We start from the raw sequence: 11,164 nt of genomic DNA, 5'->3' as shown, positions 1-11,164 counted from the left end.
TTAGCGGCTGTCTGACCAGGTAATGGCAATCAAGGCGTTCTTCACGGTGGAGCGGCTGGGACCGGGGATGATCTGGCTGCCGGACTCTCTCCGGTATATCCTCTGTTCTCTTGCAGAAGACTCGTCGTTCAGTCCCATAATGACTGACCGGAGCTTCAGCATTCTGATACTTGGACAGAGGAAGCATGCGGACGGTCGGCATACCATACCGGTAATGCTACGCGAGCGAGGCTATGGGCATTGGGTACTCCGTATATCGATACATCGAAAGTAAGCCAAGCTCACGAGACTTGCGAGAGCAAAGCCATGAGCACCTGGCCTCAAAGCTGGACGCTGACAGTCATTCTAGGCAAGTGAGGACCGGATCTTATGATCTGGATCAAAGCAACCGGACAGAAGATATGGCTGCTCAATAACTTTGCGATGCAGATCATGACTCGTCATAGCACGAGAGGCGGTTCCTGTGAGCCGGGCGCAGAAAGTCACGATGAGATATGCTTGAAGAGTTGAAGCATTGGCTGCATCTATTTGTAGAGGTGGCACCACCTGTTGAGAGGTACCCAGTACCTGGATCCGACCAGCAAACATAGGGTTTCGAAGCAGAAGCGATACGTACCCGCTACTCGACATAACAGCAAACTACGGATAGTGTGCTTTTGGTTTCCTGCGTGCGTGCCTATCCGCACGTAGGTAGAGACCTCGCCGATCTCAGCAAGTTAAATGCGGGCTAAGGAGGAGAGATGGCTTGGATGAAAAGGAGGGGTGTGGGCACGTAACGTCGATGAGGATGAGGCAGTGAAAGATTTTGGTTTTCTGCCCTTTTCAGTCTTCACCACCCCTTCCATACGCTAACAAGATCAGTCTCACCCTTACCGGTTGCCGCCGCCGCTGATTGAGCCAGCCATCACCGCCATGACTACCGCTGTCCAATGCTACCCTGACGATTCCTTTCCCCTTCGACTGGCTTGGTGCCACCCCCCCCCTGCCCCGGTTCAAGCTCAACTTACCGATGTTCCACACTTCACACCCCTTCTTCCCAGTGCCAGGCACGCCAACAGAGATTGAAGACGCCATAGACGGACAGTCCCATTATTTACTAACCGTCCTTCGCCCCCACATCTTCGCTCATCCCCGCTTGCCAGCCGGGGTTTCTTTTCGTCCCACGAGACATGCAAGAATGGTCGACATGAGGCTGTTACGGATACAACTCACTAGCTGTGACCAACGCTCATATTTGCTGCCACTAGCTTTGCGACACAACCCGCGCCGCCGTGCTCCTCCGCTCGCTACCATTGCTACAACCACCGAGCACAAGCGGGCGTCCTTCGATCGACGAAGCTTTTGGAAGCTATCATAATTAGTATGTACTCACTACCCAGTCATCTAGCCCTTGTCGCACAGCATTCGCAAGCAGTCGCGGCCAGGATGGCTGACTGATGATCCAGTGTGCCAGTATCATTTTTGCGTTCCATCCGACTATATGGATACAGTATCTTTACTTTCCTTCTTCCGCTAGGTATCCGCATGTCCCTGTTGGTCTCCTTGGTATTACCTACCATTCTGTAAGTAAGCCCGTCCTTGACCACATATCCGACGTCGATTAGAGGGACGCCCCCTTCGGCCCCTCGGTCAGACAATCTGCCATGCAGTGCTTGCTTTACTCTACCCTTGAGAATGGGAACAGTGGTGCGATGTTTCCCCCCTACACAGCACAACCAACCCCTGAGAAAGGCGACCCGCAGGCTGTCTGCCCGGTCTTACAGATGCGGTCACAGGAGCTTTCGACTGCTCAGCTCCGTCGGGCTCAGCGGGCTTATTTCTGAAGCTGCAGAAGCCTGACTGTGCCAGAACGCCTGTCCCTGCTCCCAGTCTCTGGTACCGTGGTCTCAAAGTCGGCAAAAGCCCCTGCTACCGTTGGTCTGTGGGCGGAAATCGCTACATCATTCTGGACGATCCAAGGTTTTGCCACCAGGCACCGCCCACCGCCCGCTCAACTTCATCCCAAAGCTGTCAAACGAACGAACATCCAGACAAATCCGCTTCCTCCCGTCAGGGGCCACTGGTCTAAGAAATGCGGACTCGCTCGCGAGTAACTTTACTACAACGCCTGACTGTAATCCACCCTCGTCAGCATTTCTCTGCATCTCCCGAGGTACTCGAAGTTTTACTCGGCACCCCAATCCACGTATCAACGCCAACATTCCCAGAACGAAGCAAAAGTTGCAGCAGTCCGTCACCTTTGGGTGCTCGAGAACATTTTCGCCGTAGCTAAGGAGCGAAGATAAGATAGGCGCAGGCCAAGCTTGATGATGATGATGGGATGGACCGACCCCGCCCGACGCACTTGAGTCGTCGAGCCTGCAAGAAAGGGAACGTCATGATTTGTTGACCGTGACGACCGCAAAGATTTGCAGTCCCGCCGTCGATGTTGACTCCCGTACGGCACCATTCGGCACCACAATGTTAGGATCAAACAACGGAGACTCGGGGCCATATGCGTTGTGCATCCGTACGAACCCGGCCACACTCTACTACGGATACTTCGACTTTCCCATCTCTTCTCGAGACCCGTGGTATGGGAACACGAGGAAATAGACCCGGCTCCACTGACTACTTTCGAGGAACTTCAGGAAGAGCACAACAAACCAGGCTCTTGAATCGCCGCAGATCGACAAACAGGCCGTGGTCCCCACTCGCTGTATCAACCATCGCCTATTCATTCTCTCTCGTGAGAGGTCCAACGTCGTGGGAAGAGTTTTTTTTCTTCTTCTCTGCCTCATTTCCAGGCTCTGGCTCCGCAACCGAATTACGAGAAATGTGACAATTCTCTATCCCCAGCCCTCTTCCCCTACAAGGTCACTTGGCCCATCTGTATGTATATTCAGTCACCCACACGGTCTCGCTGCAGTAGATCCATATGAAGGGGACGAAATTCTCGCGACAAACTTCGCTGGCCGGCATGTGAGGACGTACACACAGAGGTACTGTAGCAACGGCCCAAATTACTTCTCCCCGTTTTTGCTTGCGCAGTAGTCTCCGATTAGGTCTGGGGGCCATGCGGTATGCCACTATCAGCTGCAGCAGGCCACATGCAGCCTTGTTCGCCGTCGCAGGCCCCGTGTGAGGTGCACCATCTTCAAGCTGCATCAAAGCATCGGCGGCGCATGAATGCATGTTGGCCCGGCCTGTCACCCCTCCACTAATAACAACGAGCGCCGCCAACGCGTCCTGGCCTTTGCGGATGTCCAACTATTAGTGTACTGCCGAGTCCCCTCCCTCGTAACAGGTTGCCTCCTCGCTTGAGCCTTGCCAACCATGTACACCGCCTCTTGATCCCCACAGAGCCATAGAGGGTCTTACAACATTTCACTCTCGCACAGCTTCGGAACAGGCGCGACCACCGACGGGTGCTCCATCGGTCCGCTGGCGGGCAAAATACGGCCTCTTGGCCTGGCTTACCTGACGATTGGCGGACAGTCGCCCCACCCGCCGAAGCATCCATCTACGGCACCGGGGGGACACGGGGCCACGACCCGGAGTGCCCACGGCGACAGTTTCAACGCCTGACGGATGGCCCACCGTCAGCGCGACCTTTGCGTATTCTTACGAATATCGTCTCCCAGTCCACCAAACCCCTCTCGCTGGACTTTGAGTGTGGCGAGTGCAACCGCGAAGTCCAAACTGTGCGTTACGTCCCAAGCGTCGGCCTGGCAGATCAGTCCGTACAGCATGCCCGCAACGAAGGTGTCCCCCGCCCCTACCGAGCTGTTCCCCCCCAAACTTATTAGTATCGCGCGCCAAGAAGAGGGTTGAGTATTGAGTAGTGGTATGGCGAAGCTTACTCGACGACCTGCTTCACCGGCGTCTCGACAGGGCTTTTGACCAGCTGCCGGTCCTTGGGTGATATGCAACATGCTCCCTCAGCACCCCACGTAACCATAGCCAACGACCTATTCTGCAGTCAGCAAGAAACGCGTTGCGTACCGGTAGACACCTCTTGACCGAACTCACGTCCGCGGTAACGACAGCGACTCTTCCCTTAGACAATCATCAGCGGACGTATACCCGCAGGCCTATGCCAGTCCTGTCAGTATGCACCGCACACTGCTGTGACTGGCGTACGCCGATATCCAAGAACGAACGTGACGCACCTCGGCCCAGCTCTTGGAGTAGAAAACCACGTCCGCCTCAGCAGCGAGCTCTCTCAACCCCGCCCTGCCCGGCCTTTCGACTTCGACGCTGACCGTCACCACGTCGTCGCCCAGGGCCCGCCGAAGGGCCAGAATGCAGCTGAGTGTCGTCTCCGGAACCCGTCCCTCAAAGTGCCACCACGTCCGGCCGCCTTTGCCGCGGAACGCCTCGACGACGTTGAGGAACTCGTCCGTCGTCATGTCGGGCAGGTCATTGTGGTTTACGATTGTCCGGCTGCCGGTTGCCTCGCTGCGGAAGATGTAACTGCTCGCCGGCGCGTGGTGGCCTTTGCGGAATAGGCAGTGATCAAATGTGATCTCCGCGGCGTTGGCGGCGGCGACGGCGGTGGTATCTGGCGCTGGCGGGAACGAGGCCATGATCTGCGCCGTCGCCTGGGATTGACGTTCCGGCAGGGGCGAGACGAGGTGCATCGTCAGGGGCTCGGTTTGTGAATGCGGTAGGTGCTCTGCGCGGAGGAGTTGCTGGAGGACTTCCATTGTGTTAGGGCAGTTGCCGCCCCTGCGTACGCGGATGCTCGTAGCTCGTAGCTTCAGGTCCTCTTCGGGGAAGTGAGGTACGCTTGAGAAGAAGGGGTGTGAGTAGAAAAGCCCCAGTCTTGATCAGTGGGCGGGATGAGAGCCTTGCCTGAGGACTGTGTCGACGTAGCACGCCCCGACGAGGATGAGATGCTTCATGCTGTGATGTGACGTGAGAGTTATTGTGTTACAAGTAAATGCCGGCTGTCGTAGACGTTCTTGTGCGCATCGTAATCACCTCCAAACTGAATCGTAAATGCGACCAGGTGTGTACGGTACGTGATGCACGAGATGCCTTGCGATGACGATTGCATCAGATGCCGCTGGCTGAATGTCCTTTTGGTCGATGAAGATAGTGTTTTCGACAGACGCTTGGCCCCAAAAACGATACGGCTAGTCGGCTAATCTTTTTAGCGCCTACAATGTCGCGATAATGCAATATTCCTGTTGCTCAACGCCCTTGTGACTTGCAGCGACGAGAACCCGATTCTTTTTGACCATCCTCTATACTCCTCTCAACTGTGTGGACGTGGTTCTTGGAATCTAGATCTTCCGAGGGGTTGCTCAAAGTGATGGACGAAGCCGTGGACTCTCCTGACGATGTCCGTCAAGGCGTATGTGCAGGGCGGGATGTTATTCGGATGCTCGCTTCAACGGCCTTTGCGTGTTGCTCGCTAGACTCCATTGATTCTGCCAGGTCTTCATTGTCTGATTCTCGTCGTCTTTTATTGATGAGTCATAAACGCATTTACAGCGTTGGTCGGTTATATTAGGCTAGAGTTACGAGAATGGTAGATCGTCGACGACAATGATTCGCCGTTTACATCTTTAAGACCATCGCGGAATTTCTTGCGCTGCCACATTTGTTCTTGTGCGTATAGCAGAGACAGCATGGTCTGTTATCTATTTAATAGAGCGACCATCTAATAGATTTGATCTCCTGGAGTTGAAGTCAGCTCTCCCCTGGCCCCTTCTGCCGTCTTTCCTGTACACCCAAACAATTCTGTCCAGTCGAGGCAGTCTTGTCAGTCTTCATTGTTTCTAGAAGCGTTCCTTATATTCATTTACAAGTTGTTCGGTGGTAGATGAATTGCGTGTTCGCTTGTGGACGAGAGACCAGGCAACAGCGTCAAAATTAATATGTTGAAGGTTTCCGATGCGTTGGCTGTCAGATTATTGCTGCTGTGTCCTTCGTTTCAACTGACGCACTGTATTGAAGCTTATTTAACTGCAATGAGGCTTCTCCTCTCGCGAGACGATCGCCTGTCTGTGTTCTGGACGTTCAACTTCGTTCAGACATGGTCAGTCTGGATGACATAACAGCTCGCGATGAAAATCACAAACGATCATGCTTTGATACAGATTGAAGGTCTGATGTGAGCATCTAGATCATCGGCCAGAAAGAACTAATTTGCGTCATACTAGCTTCAATCTCAAGGTGATGTCGGTGTTGTTGATATCGAGGTCAAGATATCTCCAAGATACCAAACGTTACGAATTCGTTTGCCTGGCTCAGCTGACCATGATAATACCCGTCGGCCATCTTGAGATTTGTATAATTTTCTCTTATTAGCCTGAGTGACGTTCGTTCAAGTTAACTGAAACATAATGTATTAGATACACAGACTAGATTGATGGTTTCAAATTGCGAGTGAAGTTCCCGGGACATTTACATCTACGTCAAGTCATCCAACTAGGCGTCCCTCTGAAAGAGAACAGCATGTAACGGCAAGATCTAAGTCACGAGGGGATACAATAACCAGCGAGTCATATCTGAAATCCGTTACAAGATGAACTGTATGATAGAGAGCTCGCTCCTATCCATGCTCTCAACATTGCTCCTGCCTGGCAGGGTTCGCGGCCACCAGGCCCACCCTCGCAACAAGGTTTCCCGAGACGAGAAATCGTATATGGAATCTTCACAGAAGAGAAAAGAAACACAAGAGCGAGTTCCGTCTGGGAGGGAGCTGCGCTGCGAGGTTTTCCTGAACTACGGTTCTTCTTGCTTTATGGAAGGCTGCGGCTACTACGTATCTTCAAATCTTGGACCTATCAGCACTTCAAGATATCGTCGTGGAACAAGAGTAGTTTAGCCACATTGAAGTTGCTTTTGTGTAGAATGAGCATGCTGTCCCCAAAACGTACCTACACTTTTTTGTCTTTGCCGAAATGAGCGAATTCCTGTCTTTCTTCTCTCTTGATAGTTGGCTGGAGCATTGTAGTCAGACAAAATCAGATCACTGCTTCCGATTTGTCAGTGAATATGAGTTGTCAGATGTCATCTCTTTCTTATACAATGTTGTATCCCCAGTCTACTTGACGTGAGCCCTGAACCCCCCCTGAAGACAGCTAGCCTGTCTTCATCGTCTTGGCGATAAGTGCCTGTCTTAATAGCGACGACAGAAGGAAGGAAGAAGGCAGCTCTTCGGTAGGTGAGGACAAGACGAGGACGTGGGCGATGGAGGCAACAGAAAGGCGAACGTCCTGGATAACCTGAACGGGATCTACAATTGAGGTACTCAACGCTTTCACCCTAAAGAGGACTGACCAAGGTCAACTTTTGAAGGACCAATAGCGGTGAAGACGTCATGCATGACATTGCCGACTGTAAGCAAACTTTAGAATTTTCCCACCGACGATAACGCGTAAGGATAGGATACCCTCAAGTAGATGAAATGATTAAAGAGTTGACCCAGGCCTTTAATCTACTATGAGTTTAATACCTGACTATGTTCCTTGGCAATGATGATCCGCAAGAGTTGAGCGGATTGCACACTGACAGCATGTGGATGTCACATTTCTCGCCAGCCGAGAAGGAGAATTGGTTCATCCCTAGTCTAGGTAATCTACAAATGGTTCATTCGACCTAAAAGCAAAGAGAGTAACATGCATTATAATTTTATATAAATGGCCGAAATTCTTGACCAAAAAGGTATCATATCTCCAATCTCGTCGATGCCGAATGTATCGGCATAACTACATGCGCCGGGTCTGATGCCCAAACCCATCCGCATCACTACACCGCTCTCACTTCTTATATACTGACAAACGGTTGCCGTTACCGCAGTACTCTGTGCTAGAGCCAGTACACAACATACTGCAATCGCTCAACGGGGCATCAAGCGACGTCGTCGGCAGGGCATTACCGCAATAGCACTCGCCGCCGTACTCCGTGCCAAAGTAGCTATACCCATCGCAGAACGCCGCGCACGCCTCGTTGGTCATCTTGTCGCTGCTGGCCGTAGCCTTGGCATCCAGAGCGCGTCCGCCCTGCGCGGGCTCGGTGCGGCAGCCGAGGAAAGCGTAGACCCCGGCCGTGGCGGGCTGGCTGGGCCCCGTCACCTGTTTGTCGGACTGGTAGAGCGTCAGGCGGTTGCCGCCGCCGCAGTACTCGTACTTGTTGCCGGAGCAGGTCATGCTGCAGTCCGCCAGGGGCGCGGCAGCGCTGGTGGAGGCGAGGGAGTTGCCGCAGTAGCATTCGCTGCTGTATTCCGTGCCGAAGTACTTATAGTCTGAGCAGTACGAGGCGCAGTACTCGAGCGTCATGTTGTCGCCGGAGGCGTAGTTCTTCTGGCTCAGAGCGCGGACGCCGTTGCCTTCTGTCCAGCAGCCTACCAGGGTGTAGGGCGAGATGGTAGGCTTGTGAGCCAGCGTAGGGGAGGCAGTTGTTGAGGTGGAGATGGTGCTGGAGGCAGAGGGCGAGGTTATCGCTGAAGTTACGGCGCTGCTGGAGGACGATGCGATGCTCGATGAGGTGCTTGAGGAGGACGTGACACTTGTTGAGGATGCCACGCTGCTAGAAGACGTAGAACTGCTGGAAGATGCAATACTGCTCGAACTTGAAGTAGACACCTGCGACGAGATCGAAGAACTGCTGGCAGTAGCAGAAGCAGACGTCAGAGTAGAAGACGTTGACCCGCTCGCCACCAAGACACTGATAGAGCTTGATGACGAGGTGCTGCTCGAGGTCGTAGTAGCCACCGTCGACGCCAAAGTAGACGAGGCACTGCCGGCTTGGTACAGCTCCAAACGATTGCCGTCACCACAGTACTGGTACGAATTGCCGGCGCACTTCATGTTACACTCGCTCAGGGACGCAGTCTTGCTGGTTGCCGCCAAACTGTTACCGCAATAGCCTACTTCGCGTTAGTTCTCATTCATGCCCCAAGACGCACTCAACACTTACACTCGCGTCCATACTCGGTGCCAAAGAATGTGTAGTCGGAGCAGAAAGTAGCACACTTGTCGAGAGTCATGTCGTCCGCAGCAGTCTGAGCAGCAGTAAGGGCGCGACCGCCATCGGCCTCCGTCTGGCAGCCGACGAGAGAATACTTGCCGATGGTGCTGATGTGTGCGAGAGTAGCTGTGGGAGCGGCCGTGGAGCTGCTGGTGCGGGTGGCGGTGGTCGAATACAACTCAATACGATTCCCGGCTCCGCAGTATTGCGTAGAATCACCAGAGCATGGCATGTTGCAGTCGGCCAAGGGCGCAGAACTACTGGACGTAGCCAGAGAGTTGCCGCAGTAGCATTCGCGTCCGTACTCGGTGCCCCAGTAGTCGAATCCCGTGCAGTTTGCCATGCAGCTGTTGAGGGTCATGCCGTCGTAAGCGAACGCGGCACCGGTGAGAGCTCGGCCACCCGAAGCCTCGGTCCAGCAGGAGACGAGCTTATAGCCACCCATAGTCTGTCGGTGGGAAATCGTAGCAGTCGGGGCCGCGCTGGACGTGGAAGACGACACTGTGACGCTGCCGCATGTCGGAGACCCTCCCGTCCAGCTCGAACATGTCCCGCCAATAGGGTCAGCCTTCTTGAAGGGGTCAATCATGGCGGACGCGCCCTCTCCGCTGATGAAGTCAAAAGTCGACTCGAAACTAACGCCACCGGGAATGTTCGTTGTGACACTGTAAAAGGTGTAGCTGCCTACACAGTCGCCCTTGACCATATCGACGGTCATCTTACCCAGCAGCGGCACCACGCTGCTTGTCCGCGCCGTCTTGTAAGAGATTTCTGCCTTGACCGGAAGAGACGTGCGGTCGTTGCGGACTGCGGCGACCAGTGTAACATCGCCGGAGTTCTGCGTCAGGCAGCTCTGGGACGTCTGGAGAAAGATGCCATCCTGGATCGGGTACCCGTTGCCGTTGTTGTTGAACAATGTGCTCGATCCATCGCTCTTGTTGATCGTCACAGTAAAGGACGAGATGCCCGTGCTGACGGGGATCTCCTGCCTGATGGGATACCAGGAGAAGCTGTCTTCCAAGCCCTTTGAGATGCCCGAGATGGTAATTGTAAAAACACAGGAGCCGGTCCCGCAGGTAGACCCACCACTTCGGTTCTTGTAATTGATCGTCAGACTCGAGATGCCTGTGATAGCGGTAGTTCGGACGCGAATGTATCCTGTAAGAGTCATGATGGTGGGCGAGGTGAGCGACAGCTGAAGCTGGGACGGTTTGACGGTGTAGGGTGCGATGGCATCGCCAAGAGTAACACCAGATGGCACGGTGTTGATCATCTTCTCAAAGACGGTCTTGCAGGTAGACTTGAAGACTGCGAGGTCGGTCATGGCCTTCACGGTGGCGTTCTGGTCGGAGCTGAAGACGGTGAAATCGGAATTACTGGCTCGAGCTGTGCCCATCTTGATGACGAGTGGGTTCCGTGTGGTGCCGTCTAGGTATTCGGTCACAATTCTGTTGTCAAAGACACCATTTGAGCTATCCATGGGTGCGGAGCCGTTCGCATTTGTGCCGTCTGGAACGATAGTTGGATTCTCGGCCGTGTGGACGCCGCCAATTGTATGGCCGCAGGCTGTGACTTGAATCATCTCCTGTGGCGTGAATCCCATGCGATTGAATTTTGATTTGAAAACTTGGATGACTTCGTTGGGCTGCGGTACGCCGGCGGCTCCTTTCACGGTTGCGTCGATGCGGCCGGATCGGATTGCAACTGAGGGACCGCCGCACGACAGGACGGAAGTGTAGACTCCTAGAGCGATGAGGTCCGACATGCTGCTTTTGCGGGTCAGGTAATGTCCCATAAAGGTCAGAGTTGTCGAGAAAGCAGGACCGGTATTCTCGCCGGTGCTCGACAGCTCATATTGTATTGATGCGTCCAACCCGCCAACTCCTGCCCCCGCGTTGGCCGGTGCCATATCGTGAAAAGCGGTTCGCAGCCATTCTGCAGCAGTCTGGCGGCCGGTGCCCGTTGCCTCCTTGGCGCAGGGGAAGACGTTGTCGGCAAAGTGCCTTGATCCGAAGTTGAATGACTGGTACATGATCTCTTCCAACTCGTCAATGTCCGAGGGCCAGGTCGGATCAGCCTGGGCCTGTGAGGCCAAGCCAAGAAGGCTCAACAGTATGGAGGAGTTTACCTTCATGGTGGTATGCTACCTCGACTACGAGGAAACCGAATTACAAATTGTAGTGCAAGTGAGTGACTTGGT

At 54.0% G+C, this 11,164-nt stretch overlaps 5 protein-coding genes across 5 annotated transcripts; 2 read left to right on the top strand and 3 right to left on the bottom strand.

The window, feature by feature from the left end:
- Positions 1-630, bottom strand: CLUP02_08236 (uncharacterized protein; the record flags this gene model as incomplete). The annotated part of the gene is made up of 3 exons (XM_049287226.1): positions 1-231; positions 286-326; positions 390-630. The coding sequence occupies 3 exons, from the start codon at positions 628-630 to the stop codon at positions 1-3; spliced, it is 513 nt and encodes a 170-aa protein (XP_049144369.1).
- Positions 631-1,177: 547 nt separating this feature from the next.
- Positions 1,178-3,124, top strand: CLUP02_08235 (uncharacterized protein; the record flags this gene model as incomplete). The annotated part of the gene is made up of 10 exons (XM_049287225.1): positions 1,178-1,320; positions 1,446-1,536; positions 1,605-1,686; positions 1,743-2,048; positions 2,132-2,243; positions 2,358-2,573; positions 2,622-2,728; positions 2,787-2,817; positions 2,886-2,986; positions 3,045-3,124. The coding sequence occupies 10 exons, from the start codon at positions 1,178-1,180 to the stop codon at positions 3,122-3,124; spliced, it is 1,269 nt and encodes a 422-aa protein (XP_049144368.1).
- CLUP02_08234 (D-sorbose) lies at positions 2,857-4,688 on the bottom strand (the record flags this gene model as incomplete). Its single annotated transcript, XM_049287224.1, has 5 exons — positions 2,857-3,233; positions 3,608-3,765; positions 3,843-3,950; positions 4,012-4,073; positions 4,152-4,688. The coding sequence occupies 5 exons, from the start codon at positions 4,686-4,688 to the stop codon at positions 2,857-2,859; spliced, it is 1,242 nt and encodes a 413-aa protein (XP_049144367.1).
- A 1,368-nt stretch (positions 4,689-6,056) lies between these two features.
- On the top strand, positions 6,057-7,052 carry CLUP02_08233 (uncharacterized protein; the record flags this gene model as incomplete). The annotated part of the gene is made up of 5 exons (XM_049287223.1): positions 6,057-6,103; positions 6,153-6,165; positions 6,358-6,449; positions 6,580-6,757; positions 6,846-7,052. The coding sequence occupies 5 exons, from the start codon at positions 6,057-6,059 to the stop codon at positions 7,050-7,052; spliced, it is 537 nt and encodes a 178-aa protein (XP_049144366.1).
- A 702-nt stretch (positions 7,053-7,754) lies between these two features.
- CLUP02_08232 (WSC domain-containing protein) lies at positions 7,755-11,098 on the bottom strand (the record flags this gene model as incomplete). Its single annotated transcript, XM_049287222.1, has 2 exons — positions 7,755-8,863; positions 8,914-11,098. 2 exons carry the CDS (start codon positions 11,096-11,098, stop codon positions 7,755-7,757), a joined length of 3,294 nt encoding a protein of 1,097 aa, XP_049144365.1.
- Between the last annotated feature and the right edge of the window lie 66 nt (positions 11,099-11,164).

This window comes from Colletotrichum lupini, chromosome 4, assembly GCF_023278565.1.
Source record: "Colletotrichum lupini chromosome 4, complete sequence".
NCBI lineage: Eukaryota > Fungi > Ascomycota > Sordariomycetes > Glomerellales > Glomerellaceae > Colletotrichum > Colletotrichum lupini.
Note: the sequence above shows the minus strand (reverse complement) of the source record. Positions and strands in the feature narration are given on the sequence as shown.